The sequence below is a fragment of the Haliaeetus albicilla genome, chromosome 2 (assembly GCF_947461875.1).
Source record: "Haliaeetus albicilla chromosome 2, bHalAlb1.1, whole genome shotgun sequence".
Lineage (NCBI taxonomy): Eukaryota > Metazoa > Chordata > Aves > Accipitriformes > Accipitridae > Haliaeetus > Haliaeetus albicilla.
This window is the reverse complement of record NC_091484.1, coordinates 20130199-20153543: the sequence shown is the minus strand read 5'-3', so window position 1 is coordinate 20153543 and position 23345 is coordinate 20130199. Positions and strand designations below refer to the sequence as shown.

Here is a 23345-nt window from a genome sequence, read left to right as displayed (position 1 = left end):
AAAAATACTAGCTAAGCACAGAAACCACTCTAAAGCCAGTATAATTTTGTATTGCCATTAAACTATCTGTATAGCTAGAGATATGAATAAGAAAAGCCATCTACAGGAAGAAAACAAAACCTCTCAACTTATAATCAAAATCTATCTTGAACTGCCTCAGGAAATGAAGGAACATATATCAAGAAATAGAATTTTTACTCTGTTTTTTCCCTTTTTTCTCTTATTGACTGGACACAGTTAAATTAAATGCAAACTCATAAAACAAGGTACATAAGACACAACAAATATTGTTTGAGGGCTCACTGTAATCACCATGGTCTTGCTGCAGTCTCTGGTGCCTGAGCAAGAACTCAGGCCAAAAATATCATGTACAGAAAAACATTTAAATGCTGTGATTTCATGCTTAGTGTTACCTTATGGTTTAAGTAGCTCCCTTGGCTCTTACACTTGTAGCAATTGGAATTTCCAGACAGCTCAGTGGCAGATAATCTACGCGCTCTCTATATCGCAGCACTAACTGGCAGATGGCAGTCAATTCTTACCGTGAATGAATTAAATTCACTGGTATAACACATGGCTGTAAACCTAAAGACTTTTTTAAAGCTTTTAAAGTTTTCATTCTGTCTTTTATAGTTATAAAGCAACAACAGCCAGCTATGTGATGTAAGTCTCAATGTTTATCATGGGCTAAGACTTACAGAAGGATACGCAGGTCCTCATGCTGCTGTTTCTGGATCTCACGAATACACTTCTACACTTTTCCTCTCATGCTAGTCTTTTCAGCAATCAGGTTATTTAAACATAGCAGAACACATCTACTGAAGAACAAATATGTGCTTGATCAGAAGACTGGAGCATCAGACAAAGAAGAGGTATTGCCTGCCATATGTTCTTGATTTATTGGTCTAGTTGCCTGAAGTTAGAATTTTATCAGGATTGTATCCTACATCAGAGAGATGATATACTATTCCATTACCAGAAGGGTACTTAATATATACAGATGACAAAGGTTAAACTATACGTACGTCAACTTTGACATTCAAGAAGAAAAGAAAACTTCTCAACTTATAATCAAAATCTATCTTGAACTGCCTCAGGAAATGAAGGAACATATATCAAGAAATAGAATTTTTACTCTGTTTTGTCCCTTTTTTCTCTTATTGACTGGACATAGTTAAATTAAATGCAAACTCATAAAATAAGGTACATAAGACACAACAAATATTCTTTTAGGGCTCATTCCCTTCTTATGAGCTGAAGTCTGTGAGGACAGCAAGTAATTAGCACTCTAGAAAAGTCAGAGCTCTAGGCCTTCAGTGGATTTTTCAGGTCATTTTTGTGAGCAGATACTAATTTCGGAGTTTCAAGTTACACTGTGGCATTATTATATATTGCTGCATTAGATGTCCTTCTTCCCTGCCTGCTATTAAAAATTTGCTCATGTCAATTCTGCTATTGCAATTAACTATATATTACAACTCCCTGCCTGGCTGTGCAACAGTTAGCTGGGCAAACAAGCAGCTGAATGCATTTTAAACACGCAATTAACCTGTTTTTGCAGATATATAAGGATTTTCTGTCTATTTCTATCGTTGCTTGCAGCCTGTAAGCTGCTGCTCTTAACTTCAACACCCATCTCTATAACGAACACATTTGATTTACAAACAACATTCAAGTACATTTTAAAATAAATGCTACAGGGAAAAAAACAAACAAACAAACAACAAACAGACAATGAGGGGGAAAAGAGGAATGAAGGCACAACTTAGTAAACAAAATGGGAAATAGCTGCAGTCAAAGCCTGAGAGCTTACCAGGCACTTTATTAAACTGCAATGCACTACTTTACAGTGCTGCTTTTAAAATATGTTAACACTGTATCACAGTTCCCGGCAGCATGAAGACTTTCCAGAAAATGTGTCATCACTGTATGCAGCATATTTTATAGCCAGTATAATTTCATTTTATTATATACAATAATATTTTTCTGAAATTCTAGTAAGTCTCCCCACAAAAGATAAGTAATGACCATATTTTAATCAGCTGGCACAAAGTCTAACCACCATACTGCAGGAAAAAAAAGCCTTTATTACACCAAAACGTCCTCAGTTTCATTTTGCCTCTGTGGAACAGGTCATGAATAAAACCTGTGAGAATCTCATTCAACTATTATGTAGCACAGAACCCTTTAACTGTGAAGTTATTTAATTCCAAGACTGATCTCTACAGTTTAACTATTCTTGATAGAAGAAGCTGAATAAATTCAGAATCCTACACATTGTACTATTATCGCAAGAAAAATTGAAAATTATGCTAAAAAAGCCTGAAATATATGTCGTTTGTTTCGTATGTCCATAAGCATTCTGAAAAGACAAGCTGTACACTTCTAAGTTACACAACGTAATTTTCCTTTTCTTACCAGGCTTGGATTTCTGCTCTGCGATCTGCCCATGACTGGGAAACGTTGCTGTAGAGCCCAGTATAACCGTTCTTTCCTCTAAATCAGACTCTGTGATTGTAGTACAGCCACCTAGTTGAAAATGGAAGAACCTTAATGTGGTGTTTATGTAACAAAACAAATTTACCGGTGCATAATTAAGGAAAAGAGGTGATAAATTAGCTGACAGGAACATAAAAAACTGAAACAGTCTTTACTTTCACTTGCCAGAAATGTTTGTTAAAGAAAACTATTACCATTGTTTAGAAGGCTGATTATGCCTTAATGACTTCTCTCTACTACTAATGCTGGTTTGAAAAAAGTTTGAATGTATTAAGACCACAGAATATGTAAAACCGGTTCCACATAGAAGATAAAAATAATGTGATTTGTGTTAAAGATCAGATTATTGGGAGCTAGGTTTGTAATAAAAGTAATTAAGTGTGAATGAAATAACTTTACAAAGTCAACAAATCTTATGAAGATTGTTAGCTGCCACAGAGAATAGCATACGATGATATTTTTTGGATGGGTTATTAAATACAGCATTTTTATTACTTAGTGCTAGAGACGGAAACACAGGGACACCTTCACTGTCCAATAACACACTGCACTGGCAATGCCTTACTCATAAGTGATCTTAGGATGCATGGCATAATAGATTCTTTGTATTTTGCAATATTGCTTTCTGAGTATTTCATTAGAGAATACAATGACTTAAAGCCTTTCTTCAAACATGTTTAAAGGCCTATATTAAAATATGAAGAGAGGGACAATCTAGTAGTAGTATCACCTGAAGACAGTTGCAGTAGCTTGCAGTGGAATAGGCTGATGTAAATTAATTTCAAAACAGCTGTGATCAGGACTTCGGAGGATGTGTCACTGTTCCACAGCAAAAACACGGCCTTACAATAACTGCATTGCCAACAATACAGTACACAGCTGAGTGGCATCTCTTTCTCAGAGCCCTCCAAGGATCACCACTAGCAAGCAAACAAATCCATGCACTTATTGTGTTCTGAAAGCACATGTTTATAAACAGTGCATCAACTCCCAGTGGCGAGCATGGACTTTTCACCTTTATGTCAGAGTTGTTCTATTTTGAAAAGAAATGTTCTACTCCAGGCCTCATAACCAATATATCCAATTTGCAGCAACACAGGCTATTCTCTCCTTACAAACTACATGAGTAAAACAGTTGTTAAAAATAAGGTTGCATCACCAGGTAGGAGAGCTGCAATTTCGCCAGCAGTTTCAGAAGCACTGGCAAAGCAATGCACGATGTCCTGCAGAATCGTACCCCGCTGCCTAGCTAGGGTAAAGCAATGCAGCTCCAGTGAACCCTGTGAAAAGACTCATTCCTACCAGCTCAAGAACTGATACAGCATCCTTTGCTTCCTAAGGAAGAGGAAAGACACAAGCTACTATATTCCAAATACACTCTGACAGAAAGTGCAAGATACAGCATGGGGTTTATGTTTGATTTAGAGCAAGCAAGTTTTTTTCAGTTAGAAAGGAAGGTTAAGAGTGAACGTGTCAGCAACATGTAGGTTTATGACCCATGACAGCTTCTGATATTTAGGGTGCCTGCTATGAAATGGAAGGAAAAAATGGGAAATTAGAAAAATATCTTCATGTTAAAATACTGTAACACTAGGGCAATGTCTGACATTGCATTAAATATAAATGTAGCTACACCCTAAATGAAAATAAAGACCAGTAAACTAATACTTCTGTTCCCATTTGCAAATTGTGACTAAAATGTAAACTATGAGATTTGATGAAATGGAAACCACTGCTTTAAAAGTCAATTAAAATATTTTTCATTCTTATTCTTCAGATAAAATCTACCCTATTAAACAGTAATCTGTAAATACAGTACACAAAATTAAAGGGTTTTTTGCACGAAAAGAACTATTAAGAATGGCATGATACATTTTTAAAGGTTTTATAACATTTCTAACAGCATGAGTGAAAACTTGCCTAGTAAATTAGTATCTATTGAATTTCTACATGGAAAGAAAAGAACTTTTACAACGTTCATTCTAAAACCTGAAACTCAGTAACTTAACATAGCTTTGAGAATTGATGGCTTTTGATGCCAAAATATTTCTTTAGTCATTAACGCTGATAGTAACTTAATAACAGTCGGAAAAGGTCTATTTGCCCTTAGGTACAACACAATACTTGCTGAAAGGAAACAAGACTTCCTGCTCTTGATTTTGATGCGAGAGATTTCTTAAGTTTTACTTGTCATCTGATACTATCAGAAGTTATTAAAATTAAAAGCAAAATTCACTTCTTCCATAACTTTATTTTCTTGACAGAGAATAGTGAGAACTGAAATGTTACCAATGATAGACTGTTTTACATACAAAGAAAGTGTAAACAGAATACACACAGAAATAGTATCAGCATCAATATTAAGAGCAGTAATTATTCTTACTTCTGCAACGATACTAATAACTGTTCCCTATTAATTGTTTTTTAAATACCACTGTTTCATAAAAAGAGCACTGTTCTCACTGTGGCAGGATTTCACCAGGACTCTTGCACCAGTAATTATTTAAATGAATGACCAGACAAGAAATCAAGATAAAAGTGATATTTTACTCTTCAGAGGCAATGAGGCTCACATGATCAAGGTCTTTGTGTCCCCGCATTTCCATCTTACTCTTTTAATACTAGTATGACCTTCTAACTGAAGGAACTACTAGAATTTGCTGAACTATGTCCCTTAGCTTGTTCAGATGCCTAGGACTGGGTAGAATGACTGGACCCTCATCTACACATCAACCTGCATCAGCATAAGTGGTATCTGCTTCTTCCAGTGGAATCAATGGCAAATTCCATTTTCTTGCTCCAATAGGCACAGGTACCCATCCTCAAGATAATGATGGATACCCTTGACAACATGCTATGATTTCCCACAGGAAGAAAAGAGTGGAGACCACACTAAGACAATTGTCACACTGAAAGAACCAAAACGTTCAAAGTAAATTGTAAGCTTTTACTAGACTAAAAAAGAGACTGGATAAGGCACAAATACACACCACTGAATATAATATTTAAACCACACTAGACCAGGACTGTGTGATTCAAAAACATTTCACAACTCAGAAGGACAGCTATCTGAAAAAAAGAACCTTTCCTGCTAGGACTCTAAACTTTTTAATTTCATACCCTCAGTAGAACCCCTGCAGTATCTACTCTGACTTCTCTGGTCAGAGACTAACAGAATTTTTACTTCAAGTAAAAAATCTCTGAATTCTTGTGTATCTCTGTATAAATTTCAAAAAGTATCCACTGAATGTCCATTTTAGCAAGCATTTAAAATTTTTATGCACTGGAATCCTAAAATAAATCAGAGCAGCAGAATAATTTGCATTTATTGGTAATTAAGTGAATAGTACAAATCAGAAAAGTGAAATATTTAGGGGAAAAGGAGGGAAAAGAGAGGCAGGAATAGTAGTACATAAATCTACACACTGGAAATGATCCAAGTTGAGAAGTTCTCCAGATGTCAGTCTGTAAACAGTGCTTCATAAAATGAATTTCCCCATTAATTGTTGGCAGGAATAACTTCTAGAATATGTTATTACATTTGACCCACTCTTTCCCCCTTTTCTGTGTAGCTAAATTCTTGTCTGACATCACAGATATTTTATCAGTTGTGATAAATCCAAGAAAGCAAGCTTTGGTCAGCAAAACCGTTTGATAGGGTACAACATGCATAAAACTACACTCAAGCTAATTGTGAACTTTGTTCACCAAAGGAAATGAGACTTCTCTTGTTTATTTTCACTACATCTGTTTTTGTAACACATTTGGTTCTTAAGTTGGAAAAAGGTACCCACACCCAAAGGAAACATAAACATGCAATACATGTTGAACAAAAATTAAATACTGACAGTTTTCCTACAGGTTCCTATCACCATGGTTTTTACATGTTTTAGCATGGCTCTAAAAGTTGAAAAACAGGAAAACAAAAGTAGTATACATTTAAAAATGAAAAGGCACTTTGAGAAAAAGACTATTTGGGTTTCCTTTTTCTCTTCCACTCGTTCACAATCTAAACTATGCATAAAGTTTCCATTTTCCTCTGAAATTAACTCTTGCAACAGTCTACAGAAAGAAGGAGGAAAAGCCTCCTGAACAGTCTTTGGCAGCGAGTCACAATGTGAGCAGGAAGCTTTCTAAATAGCAGCTTTTGTCATCCACATGTATACCATTATACAATGGAGACAATCTAAACAGCAAAATTATTTCATAGAGATTCTAAGACTATATGCAAAACCATAATCAGTTGGGTTTTCTGTGCTGTCCATAATTTTTAGGGAAGTGTATACAAAAAATGCAGTCTAAGGGATTAGAGAGTATTCTCTCTAAAACAGTGTTAATCAATTACTTCTACTGATTCTGCTAGCTACATTTATTCAAGTCCTGTAAATTTTATTACGATCTGCCTGTCGGAAAGTACCTTGCCTGTTGAAGTAAACACCGCATGCAGGCTTTGTAGATAGGCAGTGGAATTGCTGCTTTCTAGAAGGAAGACAAAAAAAAAAAACCATCTACAGAGGAAAACCATACATATTTGAGTGTAGGATGAGGTCCAGAGAGCATTTATTCACATAACAGGTCTGGATTAGAGTCTGTCATTTCAATAGACACATTCCAGAAATGCAAGCCTATTTCCACTGCAGAGGGAAAAGGGAAAAGGGAAAAGGGAAAGAAGGTTGTTGGGTTTTTTTCTAAACGGGTGTCTGATAATGAACACGGTTACAATTCGCAATAGAAAACAATCCAGGTTTAGCAGCAAAATGTAGTCACTAATTAATCAGAGATTTCAGAACATAGCACTTAAATCTAACAGTGTGGCTACAATTGTGCAGTCACAAAATTCCATTGTTTTGTGCCTGATTTGACATAACCAAATTCAATTAAATGATGGAAAATATTTCTGTATTACATTCCATTAGAATAATAAATTATTGAAAAATCATACCAACTGAACATGCAGTCCAAGGTTATTGAAGATCACCAAAACATATTTTCAATGGGAATACACAGAGACATACCAGACTGTTGTTCTGCTTTACCCTTGTTTTATTGAAATGTTTCTTAACAAAACTTCCAGTTCATAAATTCCATAGCTTTTCTTATAATAAGTTGCCACTATCTGCACTGAGAGCTATGCAGAGGTATTTTGCACCAATTGCATGGCTTCAGTTTGAGCTTGTAACATGTTCAAATATTTTGAACATGCCTGAATTCATAAAAACTTGACTTAAGAAGTTCAGGGTACTTTGGCAGTTTAACCTCTTTATGGGAGCAACTATGCTGTTTAAACTGTCAAATTGCCTTAGCCATTCTTCCAGGATGAGGTTCAGTGCCTGTGGTATGCAAGTCATACAAATGGCATCGGGAAACACATTGCTAAGAACAGATCTAACAGCTGTTTTCATTAAAGAAGCATCATTGGACATTCAGCCAAGTACACAATCAAAATCAACATTCAGTAGTACCCTTACTAACACAGGACTGAGAATGCAGTAACATTAAACTACATTACATCATTCAATATCTAACAAAAGTAATTTGTTACTCACTATGAACAAAGGATAAATGACAACAATTGTGCTTCAACCACGTAAGTGTACTGTTCCATCCAACAACCTATTCACCTGATGAGCATGGACTAGCTGAATGTCCTGGTTTCAGCTGGGATAGAGTTAACTATCTTCCTAGTAGCTGGTATAGTGCTATGTTTTGAGTTCAGTATGCGAAGAATGTTGATAACACTGATGTTTTCAGTTGTTGCTAAGTAGTGTTTAGACTAAAGTCAAGGATTTTTCAGCTTCTCATGCCCAGCCAGCGAGAAAGCTGGAGGGGCACAAGAAGTTGGCACAGGACACAGCCAGGGCACCTGACCCAAACTGGCCACAGGGTATTCCATACCATGTGACGTCCCATTTAGTATAGGAACTGGGAAGTGGGGGCAGGGGTTCGCTGCTCGGGGACTAGCTGGGTGTTGATCGGCGGTTGGTGAGCAATTGCGCTACGCATCATTTGTACATTCCAATCCTTTTATTATTACTGTTGTCATTTTATTGGTGTTATCATTATTAGTTTCTTCTTTTCTGTTCTATTAAACTGTTCTTATCTCAACCCACGAGTTTTACTCCTCTTCCTGATTTTCTCCCCCATCCCACTGGGTGGGGGGGAGTGAATGAACAGCTGCATGGTGTTTAGTTGCTGGCTGGGGTTAAACCATGACACTGTTATCTAATTTTGAGTAGTTATCTAACCATTAGGACATTAATGAATTACTATTCTCTATTTATCTAACAATATTTTCACAGCATTCAAAGTGAACATGAGACACCACAAAAAATAGGCTACCTGACTACTTTAACCTGCTGTAGGAAGTAAACCATCAGTTCACAATGGAAAATGAAAAAATGTAAAGATTCTGGGACCAAAGTATAATTGAAAATACTTCATTACAAAAATAGCAGTGATATTGTAAACACTTAAAAACCCTATTTCTGACAATTCTGGTTCCCAAAAGTATTTGGCAAGCAAACTTATTAAATTTACATTTTGAGAGACACTGGACTATAAAATATAAAATGCCAAATGCTGAAATTTAATACAAGTAATCAGACAGTGCATTTTTAAGGGGGTAATGAACTAGCTTCTGTTCTGCTGTATCTCTAGATACTACTTGGAAATAAACAACTCAAGTGATGAAATAAACATGGATACCAGCATCCTCTTTTAATGTTATTGAAATAAACCCTATAAACATCTATCTGGTGCCTTTCCAAGACAAAAAGTATAGAATTTCTTTGGGCACTAGGAGTCTAGGAAATCAAAGTATTCATAAGAGAGAAAAAGAATTCTCTTTTTTATAATGCAGAAGTTCCCTTCCACACTTGAAATGCAACCTTTGCCAAAAATACTTGCTTTTCATTAATTATATCAAAGATAGCATGTGGTTTTCATGTATGGTTAATTTCTACTTTCTCAGTTGTACCCAAATATCAGATTTGTCCATAACATGTAAAACCTGAGTAATATTGTATTTGTTTAGTCTAAAAAAAAGTCACTTTTACTTAATGACCAACATGATTTCTATTGTACTAGGAGCTAAGAACAAATCAAATGATAATAACCTATCTTTGCTCCAATACTGCAATTAGAAACATACATTACTTATATTTACTTTAATCCCACTAGTATTTAATACTCCATTTACTATATACTCCACTGACCAAATAAATCCAAATATTATCTTGTGTTAGCTCAACCTTTTATGACATTAAAATCTCTGGGGTTGATTTTAGGAGGAATAAAAAAAAGGCAACTTTGGCTCCATTTAGTATCATAATGCCATTCAATTAATCTAGTTTATCTGGAGGAAATGAGCATAGAACTGTACATAATACTTCAAAATTATATCTTATCCTGCAGACAGAATTTTCTCTTTTGCTTAGAGGAACTTCCTATTCAGCAAATTTTACTCTACAAAATGCACAGAATTTCATTTTTTCACTAATACCACACCTATATCTGTGTAAATTGTGCATTTTACTAACATCGGTAGTGTTCAAATGTTATGAAAATGATACAACTGAAAGATAAAAGTGATGTTGCATTACTGGGGTTACTTTGGACCCCAGAATAAAAGAGAATTCATAGAAGCAAACATTTTGTATAGTATCTTCTGCAAGTATTTTCAGAAGTAGCCAGGAGACTGGGGGGCTTCATGTGATAAACCTTAAAGAGAACCAACTTTACAAAACTGCCAAATACCTTTCTACCAAACACAAGGTATCTGAAGATATGAGAAACCACAATCCCCCAAACTTTTAAACTCAGAAGAATCTTGGCACCAAGCTTTTCAGAGAGAAGGGAGAGACTTAATTTGGCTGTCATCAAATGAGTTACATCCACTAGAAGATAATGGATATTTAGGGAGAACTGTTTTTAAATCCAACCTGCTTTTTTTGGTAAAAAGCAAGGTCTCTTTTTACAATAAAATGCTATGTCTGAAACAAAGTGGCTTTTTATATGGGAAGGCACAGGATTAACTGTTCTGTTTCATCTTATTTAAAAGCTGACATTGCTGCTACTGCCCAAGATGATAAATAAAGTGACAGAGCAAGTAGAACACAGAGATGGTCTCAGTCAGCTACTCGTATACCTTACGCTTATTTAATTCTCTCCATCAACTCTCTAGTTTTTAGGGATCATCTTCTAGCCTGACTGAGACAAGGGGTTACTCATTTTAAAAAAAAAACTATTTTTGTAACTGTGACTGGATACACTGAAATCTGCTAAAGTACAAAGTGAAAGTTGTATGACAAGGGTAGCCCCTACTTCCCTTCCCCTCCAAATCATATTTTTCTTGGTTTTGTACATTAGTACATGCTAAAGAAAGTCTATGTCAAATTAAACATAAATCTTGTAATGCACAGTTTAAATAAAACATAATTTAGAAATGTCTACCTCATCTGCATGGAAGCTATACAAAGCAATCTAAAAACTAAAGGATCAAATATGCTATTCAAAATACAACTAGAAGTATTAGACAAATAACCTGAAACTGGAGAAAAAAATTAATTGAAATGACAGAACTTTACAGATTGCTTTGCACAATCACACCAATCAAGAAAAAGAGAGGAAATGAGTTTAGAGCTGCTTTTTACTGATTTGTATAATATTGTTCTGTGCCTGCATACCTCTTCTTTTAAAGTAAAAATATTTTTCTCCTTTAGTGATAAAACTGAATCTTAAACTGCAGCTTCACAGATATTTTAAGCCAGTCATGTGAGCCTATTTTTTGGTCCCTCCCTGTTATGTCCTCTGTGCTGGCACAAAGGTACACCTGAAGTTTTGTGATACATCAGATCTAGAAACTCATCTAGCTGAAAACACAACGGTAAAACGCACAAAGGCTGATCATAAGAATCATTAAATAATTTGTTACAAGGGACCTCTGGACATTACTTAATCCAACCTCCTAATCAGACCAGGTCCAGCTAGATCAGATTGCTCTAGGACTTATCAAAAGGAGTTCCAAGCATCTTCAAAAGAGAGATTTCCACCACATGTCTGGGCAACCTGTTCTGGTATTTGACACAGAAAAAAGGATTTTACCATGTTATATGTCACACAAATTCCCTCCACTTCCTTTCCTACTATCATCAGGCACCTTCAATAAGCATGAGGCCCCATCCAAGCCTTCCTTTAACAAGTCCTCCATTCTTAAACATGAAAACAGTTCAAAAATAACTCCAGTAATGCAACACAAGTGCATACAAAGGAGGCACTCCATTCCATGTAAGTGCAGGACTTCAATACTTTCGCAATAACTAAACACAGTGTATATTATATGACATGTCTAAAGAGCAACAGTTTTCCCACATTTTGCTTCTGTGCTGGTGAAAAAGCTGGTGATGCAGGACTTAGTGAAAGAAATGTCTTCCAGTAGATATGGTAGCCAAAAAAACCTCTTGGGCATGCAGCAAGAAGAGGGTGGACCTGACCAAAGGGTCTTTGAGAGTATTTCATAACATCAAAATTAAGTAACAATGTGAAGTAATGGAAATGTCAAAAAGTGGGGGTTTTTTCTCATTTATCTTAGGGAGAAAAATCACAGGCTTGTTGTGTACCACTGCATTCTGACCTTCTTTAAGTGTAATTTAAAACCTCTTCTTGTCAGTAATCTCATCTAATATATACATGCTTCATAACACAGCACTTTATGCACAGGAAAAAACAACAACATGACTGGGTCTCAGTTTCAGTGTTCTCCCTACGATCCACAATGGAAATTATAAATGAGATCTTATACATAGGAACCTGTCACTTAAAGACAGATTTTGTCACACAATTTGAATTTAGTATTTACTACCTACAGTATCTACCCTATAGCATTTCTGAAAACTTTGTATATTTGATTAACAAAACATCTGATCCTCTATTTATCTCACATATGCCATTTTCCCTACAGTGTAGTATGGAAAGATCAACCTTTCCTTAATTGTGAGGCTGAATGTTTTAGAATTCCTAAATAGTATAACTTTTTTCTCATATCTAGTGATATTATTCTTTAGGTTTTTTTCCAAGGAGAATTCGGTGACTCTTAAGTGACAGATTTATCAATACAGAGGCTTTTCAGCAACAAGCTAGGCTTGTTTATGAAAGCCATAAAGAATCCAGTTAGTAATTAGAGCTTCAAACTATAATAAAGAATTTCCCAAGGTCTAAAACATGTTTTTGTAGTTTATAACTACTCTGAATAACATTACACCCATGTGCATGGTGGGTTGACCCTGGCTGGCACCAGGTGCCCACCAAAGCTGCTCTATCACTCCACTCCTCAGCTGGACAGGGGAGAGAAAATATAATGAAGGCTTGTGGGTTGAGATAAGGACAGGGAAGGATCGCTCACCAATTACTATCATGGGCAAAACAGACTCAACTCAGGGAAATTAATTTAATTTATTACCAATCCAATCAAAGTAGGGTAATGAGAAATAAACCCAAATCTTAAAACACCTTCCCCCCACCCCTACCTTCTTCCCAGGCACAACTTCACTCCCGGATTCTCTACTCCCTTTCCCCCCACCAGCACAGGGGGACAGGGAATGGGGGTTGGGGTCAGTTCATCTCACGTCTCTGCCGCTCCTTCCTCCTATGGGGCAGGACTCCTCACACTCTTCCCCTGCTCCAGCGTGGGGTCCCTCCCATGGGAGACAGTCCTCCATGAACTTCTCCAACGTGGGTCCTTCCCATGGGCTGCAGTCCTTCACAAACTGCTCCAGCGTGGGTCCCCAACAGGGTCACAAGTCCTGCCAGAAAACCTGCTCCAGCGTGGGCTCCTCTCTCCATGGGTCCACAGGTCCTGTCAGAAGCCTGCTCCAGCGTGGGCTTCCCACAGGGTCACAGCCTCCTTTGGGCATCCACCTGCTCCCGCGTGGGGTCCTCCATGGACTGCAGGTGGATATCTGCTCCACTGTGGACTTGCATGGGCTGCAGGGAGACAGCCTGCCTCACCATGGTCTTCCCCACAGGCTGCAGGGGAATCTCTGCTTCCCCACAGGCTGCAGGGGAATCTCTGCTCCGGTGCCTGGAGCACCTCTTCCCCCTCCTTCTTCACTGACCTGGGTGTCTGCAGGGTTGTTTCTCTTACATGTTCTCACGCCTCTCTCCAGCTGGTTTTTGTTGCGCAGCAACATTTTTCCCCTTCTTAAATCTATCATCCCAGAGGCACTACCACTGTTGCTAATAGGTTCAGCCTTGGCCAGCGGTGGGTCCGTCTTGCAGTCGGCTGGCATTGGCTCTATTGGACATGGAGGAAGCTTCTAGCAGCTTCTCACAGAAGCCACACCTGTAGCCCCCCCGCCATGCAAACCCAATACCATGTTACAGAATTAGACAAAAAGAACATGCTAGAATCCCTAATTCTAGACCATAAACACTAAGTGGTTTGGAAGGTCAAGTTGAACATTATTTGAAATTGGCTTTTACTGTCTAAAACCATTCTCAGATGAAGCTAGGTTTTTGCAAATGTGGATATGCTTTAAATTATTTAGTGGACTTTTCTGTATGAAGGTACTGATTAAAATAGCACTGTGGCTGCTGCTCCTCCTATATTTCAGCAATGTCACTCATCCTTTAATTTTTTTTTTTTAAATTCCACCTCTTCTTTAAACCCTCTAGCCACAGCACTAACATATCATGTATATTTTTCTCCTCTATTTGTACATCACTTGAAAGAAACCAACTTAAGTCCAAACACCTGTATCTGAGTGGCAAACCAAAGACCATCTAACTGTAGTTTGCTGCCATCAAACCTATGATCTTTTATATTAACTTCTTTTGACAGTGTGTTTTAACAAAAGATTAATAATAGCATGAGCAATTTCTTAGTCCCCACAATGTGCACAATAAAGTTATTCTGAATATTTTAGAGTCAAATTGACTACAAACACTATCAAATATTACCCTCTTTATATCATTAGATAACAGAAATATTTCATATGAAAAATCAATTACATCTTTTGACTGATTTTTTTTTTTTTTTTTTTGTCTCACTTGATATCAGCTTTTACTCTGACAGCACCAAAATTCATCCTGACCTCAGTAAGACCCGAATTCCTTCATTAAAAGAAATAACTTGATGGAAGACAATTTCTGTTAAAAAAAAAACACAACAAAAAAACCACAAACCACATACCCCACAAAAAAATCCCACTATGTAAACATCATGCTATTTAATTTCCTTGCATTAGAAGTCTGTATTCTTATAAAGAATTTGTTGTATAGTCAAGCTCACTGAATGACTGTCGCATTCTGATTCTTTTGCCTACTCAAAATGACTGAAACACAGTGTAAGTTGGCTCAGCTCCCCTCCATAAAATAAGCTTAATGACTTTGTACACAGGATGAACAAAGGCCAAGGATACATTCTGTTGGTAAAAAAGTGTTCTTTGTCCCTTTGCTTTAATTTGGTCATATCTACAATACCAAGTAAACCAAAGCAATAGTAGCCTTTCTTGAGAGTTGAGGACTTTACATTAAGGATTCAGCTCAGGATCAGGCTCTGACCATGTTTAAAAGGTTTTTTTAACTCTGACCTGTTCTGAAACTTCAAATTCTGTTCATGATGTCACATTCAACAAACAGATCCCTACAGGTACTTTCCTCCTCATGTAAAATTTAAGAAATCAGACCAGTATCTAGAATGCAACACATCCCTCAACTCTCTATGAGTACATGACAATACATTATAGGATTTTAAAGACTTGAGAAAGCTTATTTTAATTGAGCAGTCATTTCAATACATGCTCATGAAGGTTTCTTCTATGTATAACTAACTGCCATTTCACAGATGGACTCAGGAATTTATTATTAGGAAGCACTACAACATTTACATTAACACACTAGCTATACTTCCTTCATATACAGAAAAATTATTTCTTAGAAAGACTAAACAAGAAATTCCATTGACTGAGTATAGACTTTCCCTTTCTAAATGGCCCAAAACTAAAAGAGAAATTGGAAAAGACATTGCTTAGATAATGATCTGGCTAAATAGAGTTACTGAAATCCAGATTTAGTTTCCGTTATGTAGTCAAATAGCCTGCAGGTATAGTATCTTCAGCTGGCACCAGTCTTAATGCTTTTCTATCGATCTGCCCATAGTTTAAGTGCATACATAAGGATATGGATTGTTAAACAATTCTTGTTATCTATCACTGATTATGGAAATATAATACAACTAGCAGCAGCATCTGCACTTTCTCTAACATGAAATGCTACTTACAGCAGTCTGTTCATTTTATCCTGTGAACTCTCTAACATTGGTTGTATTTTTTGTGCATCAGCTAAATGGCTGAATTTAAGTACCAGTTACACAACAGGTCCTTTCTATTACAGCCTATGGTGTAAGCAGTAATGTATCATTAGATTCTTTGTATTTGAGTTGCATCAAATATAATATACAATTATAATTGTAATTAACAAGGTACTTTTATTTCTTGTCTTCCCCAAGAGATCCTTAGCTTCTCCTCATTTGAAAATTTCAACCAATAAAAAAAAAAAATACTAGGGGAAATAGAGTATTTCAAGTTCACATTTTGTGGCAGTTGCTAAAGTCAGCCTTTGAAAAGGGTTTGGTACAGCTATTAATACCACATGCTGAGTGTTTCCTGCTTGGTGCTCGGTAGGAATTAATAGAAATGAATCAATGTAATTTTCATATTTTCTTTATGCTTTTATCTCTGTACTTGTCATGAAGACAAGAGGTAGCACTGCTGTCATTGCACCAAAGTTACAGGAAAAAAATGAGGCTTTTACAGTCCTCTAACAGTTTTTTTCCTCCCAGAACATATAATTGTGTATTTCTATCTTCCTTTCTACTAACACCAAATCCGCAATGAGCTAAAAAACATCTTCTGTACCTTCCTTTTTGTCCACATACTGAATGAAAACCAACCTGAAGTGAATTCAAACTCTGAAGGTACTTTTAAAAGAAATCTGCTTCAGAGTTCACTCTCATGTGTCCTGCTAAGTCAGAAGGTTACCAACCACTACATGAATAAGCATAAAACAGTAACATACAGTACTGTCAAGTAAACAGGAGAAATCCTGACTAAATTAAGTCAATGGCAAAACTCCCAGAGACTTTAACGGGGCCAGGATTTCAGCCTTATCTTGTTGATCAAAACAATTATTTCACTGTTCAGAAGGACCAGACTGCTGTGCCTGCCAAGAATTTCTTAATGCAACCTATCATGGTGAGTCTTAATTATATATACCTCTATTCCTTTTTCATTCTACCAATGTAAACTGTTGACTCACCAAAAATATTACAACATAATCAAACAGCATCCACAACAAATATCCATCTCTCACCTTAGCAAAAAGCCAGATGTACCAAAGCTCTCCTTAGCATAACCTTACCACTGGTCAGCAAATGAGTATTTATCACTCCCTCAACACCCATTACCAACCACTGATGTTCATACCTGCTGAAGTGGCATACCTGCATTAAAAATGAATGGTTTGAACCAAGAAATAAAATGCTTTCTTGGGTTGGCAATGTTGTGTGGCAGAAAGCTTCCTATTTTTCAGTGAATCACAAAGTACACAATTGAAGGAATATCTTCTACATAGCATGGACCCAAATTCAGAGTAGACTAACCATGAATAGTGTAACTGAACACCTCTTATATTTCTTGACGTGGTTTGCAGTATACACTGTAACTACACTAACCAAAATGATCTCATGTATATGCAATTCAATAGCCAGAGAGAATCAAGTTATCCACGAGAATCAATTTTACACTAAACTAGAACAAAACTTTGTTTTTAATGTGCTGCAAAGACAACCAAAAATAAAGGCTCTTTTTTGACATAGATACCAGTACTTTTTATTTGGAAATATTTGAGAAATATATTGTAAGATTGCACAACAAGCATTTTTCTCTTGATAACTAATTAAATGAAATAATCAAGCAGAACCAGTTAATTTGTTGTCCTCAGACTGGGAAAGTATTGCAAAGTATTAATTCTGCCAATACAGTGCCTTTGTAGGGAAACATGGCAGTTGTTTACTACCATAGGCATCATAAGAACCTGTCTTACTTTCAGAAGGATAGAATCACAGGAACATAGGTAAATCCTATCTATAACACATAATACGGCCTTTGCTAGATCTTAACCTCTTTAATTACCTCATCATATCTGGCTGGATTCTACTTTAGTCCATAGAATTTCCTTCTTCTCAACAATTTACAGTAGAACATAATCAGACCCAGGATATCTAACATAATTTATTCCACTAATTTTAATCACCTGCGTAATTCCTGTCACATTAGTGCCTGCTTTATCAATGACTGATTGAAATGAGAATGTCAGTTTATACCTTCATTTAAGTATGCCTGAACAGCAACCTAATACCCCTAATGACTACTCTGGTTACAAGAAACCCGTTCCATTTTAGAGAAGATAAAAAACAGGAATTACTAATTCATATCTATTTAAACAGATTTTAAGATTAGAAGGAAACAGTCTGATCATTCAGCTAGGCTTTATTCTTAAATGTCCTCCACAAATTCCTATGTGTAATTCAAGCATCCATTTATTTCTAAGCTGCTTTCCAAAATGTCACCAGCAATTATTTTTACTTAAAAAAACCTCAGTTTTGACTGAAAAGTTTATTTTTAAAAAGTGCTAGAAGAAACACATGCTTATCAGTATTCTGGTACAGTTCTAAGATAATCGTGAAATGTTTCTCAGTGCCACTATAAAATTTAATATAGTTCAGCACCACATAACTTACATTAAAAAAGGTTGTTCATAATATTTATTACCCTATAGTTGCACTATTTCTGTTCAGCCATCCATTCAAAATGAGGCATCCTTCATCATCCACATACATCAGACCTTCTCTTTGATCTCTAATGGTAAATTTAAAGGCTGAGTAAATGTTCTTTGAAACACAGTGTGGCACAGCTGGTTATTGTTACACAGAAGACAGTAGGTCATTAAAATTGAAACTCAATTAATACAGTGGAACATCCCCCTAATCATATCCCAACTTTGAAGTAATACCCCTTTTGCTGATATCTCTAATCTACAGTTAACTAGTTTTCTTCAACTGGAATAACAATCAAGCTTTGGTTAAGGTCAGAATTAATAAAGTAGATCTTGCATCAAAAGACAGAGAGCTACTGGCAATGCACCCTGCTGTGGTATTTACACTTACAATACACAGCAAACACCCAACAGATATGCAGCCTACCATGTTAATTGCATGAAACTCATCAAGCCTGTGGTTTTTACCAGTTTGTTGAAGGTTTTTATAATCCTACAAGAAAGTACTTTAGCATTATTTAGTTAACTACACATTATTTTTTTATTAGTGCTTTAGCAATATTCTAATTAGCAGAGCATGAGCTAAATCTTTGCCTCAAAGTGTGACTGAATCAAAACAAAACCTTAGATATTCAAGTTTATGTAGCTTTTCACTTTTGCTTGCCCCCTTATCACCACTGTTGGTGATTCAGCCAGTGACACCATTAGAAAAAAAAGAACTATTTTAAAGAACTTTCAAATCTGCCAGTGTCATGAAGCATCTCATGTTTGATTTCATTACATTTTCCAGCTCAAATACCAGATCAAAGTATTAGAGATGGATGAATCTGAATAAACACAAGGACAAGGAGAACATGAATTTATGGACCTTCACTTACCATATGAACACTAGCTGAACCATCGATACCAGCTTCATTGATAGACCAACAGCTGACTCCTCACAAAATGTGGAACAGTCATAAACATGACTGGCCTTCCAAAATGCTTTCATTCTTTAAACACTAAGAAAAAAAAAATCTGCAAGTTCAATACTGATGATGCACAACTTTGTAACAATGTCAGACATTTGGATTCAGGAATATGTCACGCTTTTTCTCCCTAAGAAAAAGCCATCAAGACCGGGGGGGGGTGGGGGGGTGGTGTGTGACGGGACGGGGAGCGGGGGGCGCAATTCATAATGTAGCTACTGAGGAGTTTTACTGCAGCCAGACCTGCAACCTATCTGTGCTGGAGGTGATCACTCAAATAACCAAAACAATAAAAGGGAAATTGAGAGAGATTCTACACCTCATTGACCACCATTCATACCCAAGACACTACCTTAAAACGCCACTATTTTAATCTCAGGCTGATATGCAAGGGCACAAGCTATGCTTGCTGAGGCTGTGCCCCGTGCTCTCTAAAAAAACCAGCCTGTCCAATCACATCTACCTCCAAGTCCAGTGATCCAACCACCCAGAGGCAGCAAAAACCGCCCTGCATCACCAGATGGATCTGGCTGCGTAATATGTTCCCTGAAGTTCAAGAGCTCTCTCTCAAGTGTAGTTAACCTTGGGGAATTATTCTTTAATTGCATCATAGTTTTCCATTGCAGCAAAAAAAATAAATCATTTATTAGGACAGACATCCCTGGCTTTCTGAAACTCACAACCCAAGAAAATTTTAGCTAAACTTATAATAAGACTGTAATTTTAAGCTTTGTTATTATATAGTTGTGCATTTAAAAAATAATCTTCTAGCATAGAATATGTCATGATTAGACTAAGACCCAAGGCAATTTCAGCTTCAAATCTAAAAGCCACTCTTTTACCTACTAAAGTTATAAGACCTTTAAAATTACCTTTTTTTGTTTCAGAAAAGCATTGGGAACTTTTCTGTATGCAACTCAAAACCAGCCGTACTTTGCAAGTAAAAACTTTCCAAGTGCCTGGCTCTGCAGATTTTTGGCAAATCTATTTGAAAAATTGAAAACTGGAGGCCTGAGCCAAAACTTACTGAAGTCCATGGAAAAACTCCCATAGATTTCATCAGGATTTGGATTAGGCTCTAAAAAACTCTGAAGTAATTGAAAAATCAGTTCTGCATGTACAAAATATGAAATTTTCACTAGGTTTAGATTTATTAGACTCCTTTATGGTCATGTGGAAGAGCAAATACATTATAAGTGGTGTTAGTGAAATACATATATATTTTGCACTGCTAATTCACCACAGAGTTCTACAGACTCATACATGTTACTTACCCTGCCTACATAATAAAAAATGATGAAATCAATCCCACATACACAGACACCTTTACTCCATTTTAAAAAGACCTGAATATTGAGAAAAAACATTAATACCATCATAACTTGAGTGATTTTTTTTTTTTTTTTTTTTAATTTTTTTTTTAAATTGAGGACCAAACAAAATATAGAGTAAGAGTTTTTCCCTTCAAAAGCTGTAAGCCAAATTCAGTGATAATACAAAACAAAAATCATTCTGGGCACATTTGCTTGTAACAGTTTAGAACAATGTAACACTAGCAATTTCAGCTAAGATGCATCTAATTAATGGCAGCATAAGAGAAGAGTCAGGTTTACTCAACCTAAATATGCCAGAAAACAAAGAAAAGTAGCAAATGCAAAACAAATGGGTTGTGGTACCTGAAGAAACAGCCACACCACCTCCTGATGCATAAACAGTTGCCTCTCTGCTGGCTAGTGGATGCTACTTCCAGTCAGAAGAAACTGAATAAGCCTTTAACCTTGACATATTCTGGCTTAAGCTACATATCACATTAAAAGAAATACTAACAATCAATTTAAGAGAAATGTTGCGCATGCATATTAAAAAAAACAAAATAAAATAAAAAAAAAAAAAAAACGAAAGGCTCCCAAAGAACTTGTTTTCAGCATTTTGAGAGGAATGATAACCTGGAAATTATTTTCCACCCCCACCCTTCATCCGTCTGTAATATCTCTCCTGCAATACCTTTTTGTGGATAAATATGCTGTAATTTTGTGGTGGGCTTGTCTAGATAGGGGCTGGAAAGGACAATTAATGCCGCCTAAACTGCAGAGCTAATTATGCTCTTAAAATGCCTAGAGCTCATGTATGAATACCAATGCACTCCATCATATAGGCTGTTCTTGAAATATCACAGGAAATGAAAAGTTAAAGGAACCAAGGGAAACCTGTTAAGTGGAAATCCAAAGTATGACTGGACATACAAAACTGATTCCCCATTAATAGCATACCTTAAATAAAAGGATTATGCTACATTATTAAAGTTTGGCTTCATGTAAAAATAGATTACATCATTTTTTATAGCCTCTTTAACTATCTAGGTTTTACTTTTACTGTTGTACTTGCTACTATTGAGTCTTCTGAAATGGAAGGTCAGAGGCTGTACACTTTCTCCTTTAGCAGCACTTTTTCCATAGTTTTCAACAATTAGCTTATTAGTGCAGATTTTAGAAGTTTATTTCTGCTTGTGGTCTCTCAAGGACTCAAATAACATAGAAAATAAAGCCCAGTGACAAGCATGACCATTAGAGGAAATTCTTTCAACTGACAATTATTTTCACCAAAAGCTTACCTCAACATTATGAATCATTTGTGACCACTTATACTTAAGCAGGACATATTAAAATTTAATGGATTTCATTGCAAAGAGCCAGCAATAGGATTGTACACATCAAGGCACTAATGTGTTGATCCTAACTGTACTTAGATGAGGCAAGTTGGAATTGCAATGCTGCCAACTAAATTTCATAGTACAATAAATGAATGAATCCCAAATCTCAAGGGGGATTTCTTTTTTATTCATTATGCATGACATTTTCCTCTTTAAATTATTCATTTAAAAAAAATGTTATTGCTTTAGCCTTCTTAACCTTTGTACTCCTTCCCTCTGTGGTTTTTGCCAGCTGTAATATCAATTGAGGGGGAGAGATTATCTAAACAACATAATAAAACCTTTTCACAACCCTGCACACAAACGTGTCTTGTTACACTTCCACCTTATTTTGCCTCTTTTGTATACCCCTCTGGTATCTTGGAATGTCCTGGAAAAAAAAAATGTATTTTCTATTAGTAGTTTCTTTTCAAGAAAAAAATTAATTCCAATGCTTTACCATTGTTTATGTAATCCCTGAAAACTAACTACTTGGAGAAGCACCATTTGAGTCCAGCAAGCTGATGAAATTTGACTGAATTCATTAAAATTAAAGACCACCTCAGACATTCTTCTTCACTTTCTTCCCATGTCTGATATTTAGATTTCCATTTTTAAAATGTGTTCACCTGAATCATGCAGAATGACATAGCAGGTTGCAAGACAAGCTGTCACCACAGTCTATTAATCTGTAACCTGTGTTTTAATAGTAAAACACCTAAAAACAACTGTACATAGAAGCTATGACACAAGACTGCAAGGCATGTTTGAATTCTATTTATACACAGGTGTTATTGACTCATGGTATGACCTCGGGAAAGTCACTTAATTTCTGTATAGTTCAATTTTCCTTTCCGCAGAAATAAATTACCAAAGTTACTAAACCAATAGAAATAAAAGCTTTAAAGAGTAAAGAAAGTTACAATGGAAAGAAGTTACAAAGAGTAAAGATTCACATCAGAGAGCCAAACAATCAATGTTTCTGGCTCCACCCAGCTGTTCTTAAGCTTTTCTTGAGCAACCACAAAATCTTGTTGCTGCAAGCACTCCCAAAATTCTCCCTAATGATTTGCTACTCCCCTTCCTTTTCATTAAATCAGCTTTATGGGGCAAGGGATATATTTTAGTCTCAAAAATAGAACCCAAATAATTAGTTTTAAATGTTTGGTATATTACTATTAGCTTATTTCTAGGCTTTTATATTAAGATAGAATTGTTCGTCATGAACAGCCGATAAATTTCTGCAAAAATACTTTAAACATGGAGAACTAGAAGTCACGTTAAAGTTGCAGCGCTGTATCATGTTCCATTATATACCATATCATGTCTCATTATTAGCTGGCATGACACAATGTAAC

The 23345-nt window shown here is 36.1% G+C and overlaps 1 protein-coding gene across 2 annotated transcripts in view; it reads right to left on the bottom strand.

Moving 5' to 3' along the window:
• BBS9 (Bardet-Biedl syndrome 9) overlaps positions 1–23345 on the bottom strand; it is a 334638-nt gene that overhangs the window by 131629 nt on the left and 179664 nt on the right. Inside the window, exon 22 of one of the 2 annotated variants that reach the window (XM_069809140.1) lies at positions 2419–2529. The exons of the other annotated variant lie outside the window; for it this stretch is intronic. Within the exon in view, the coding sequence (XP_069665241.1) occupies positions 2419–2529 (111 nt within the window). The remainder of the gene's footprint in view (positions 1–2418; positions 2530–23345) is intronic. 2 annotated transcript variants of the gene reach the window in all.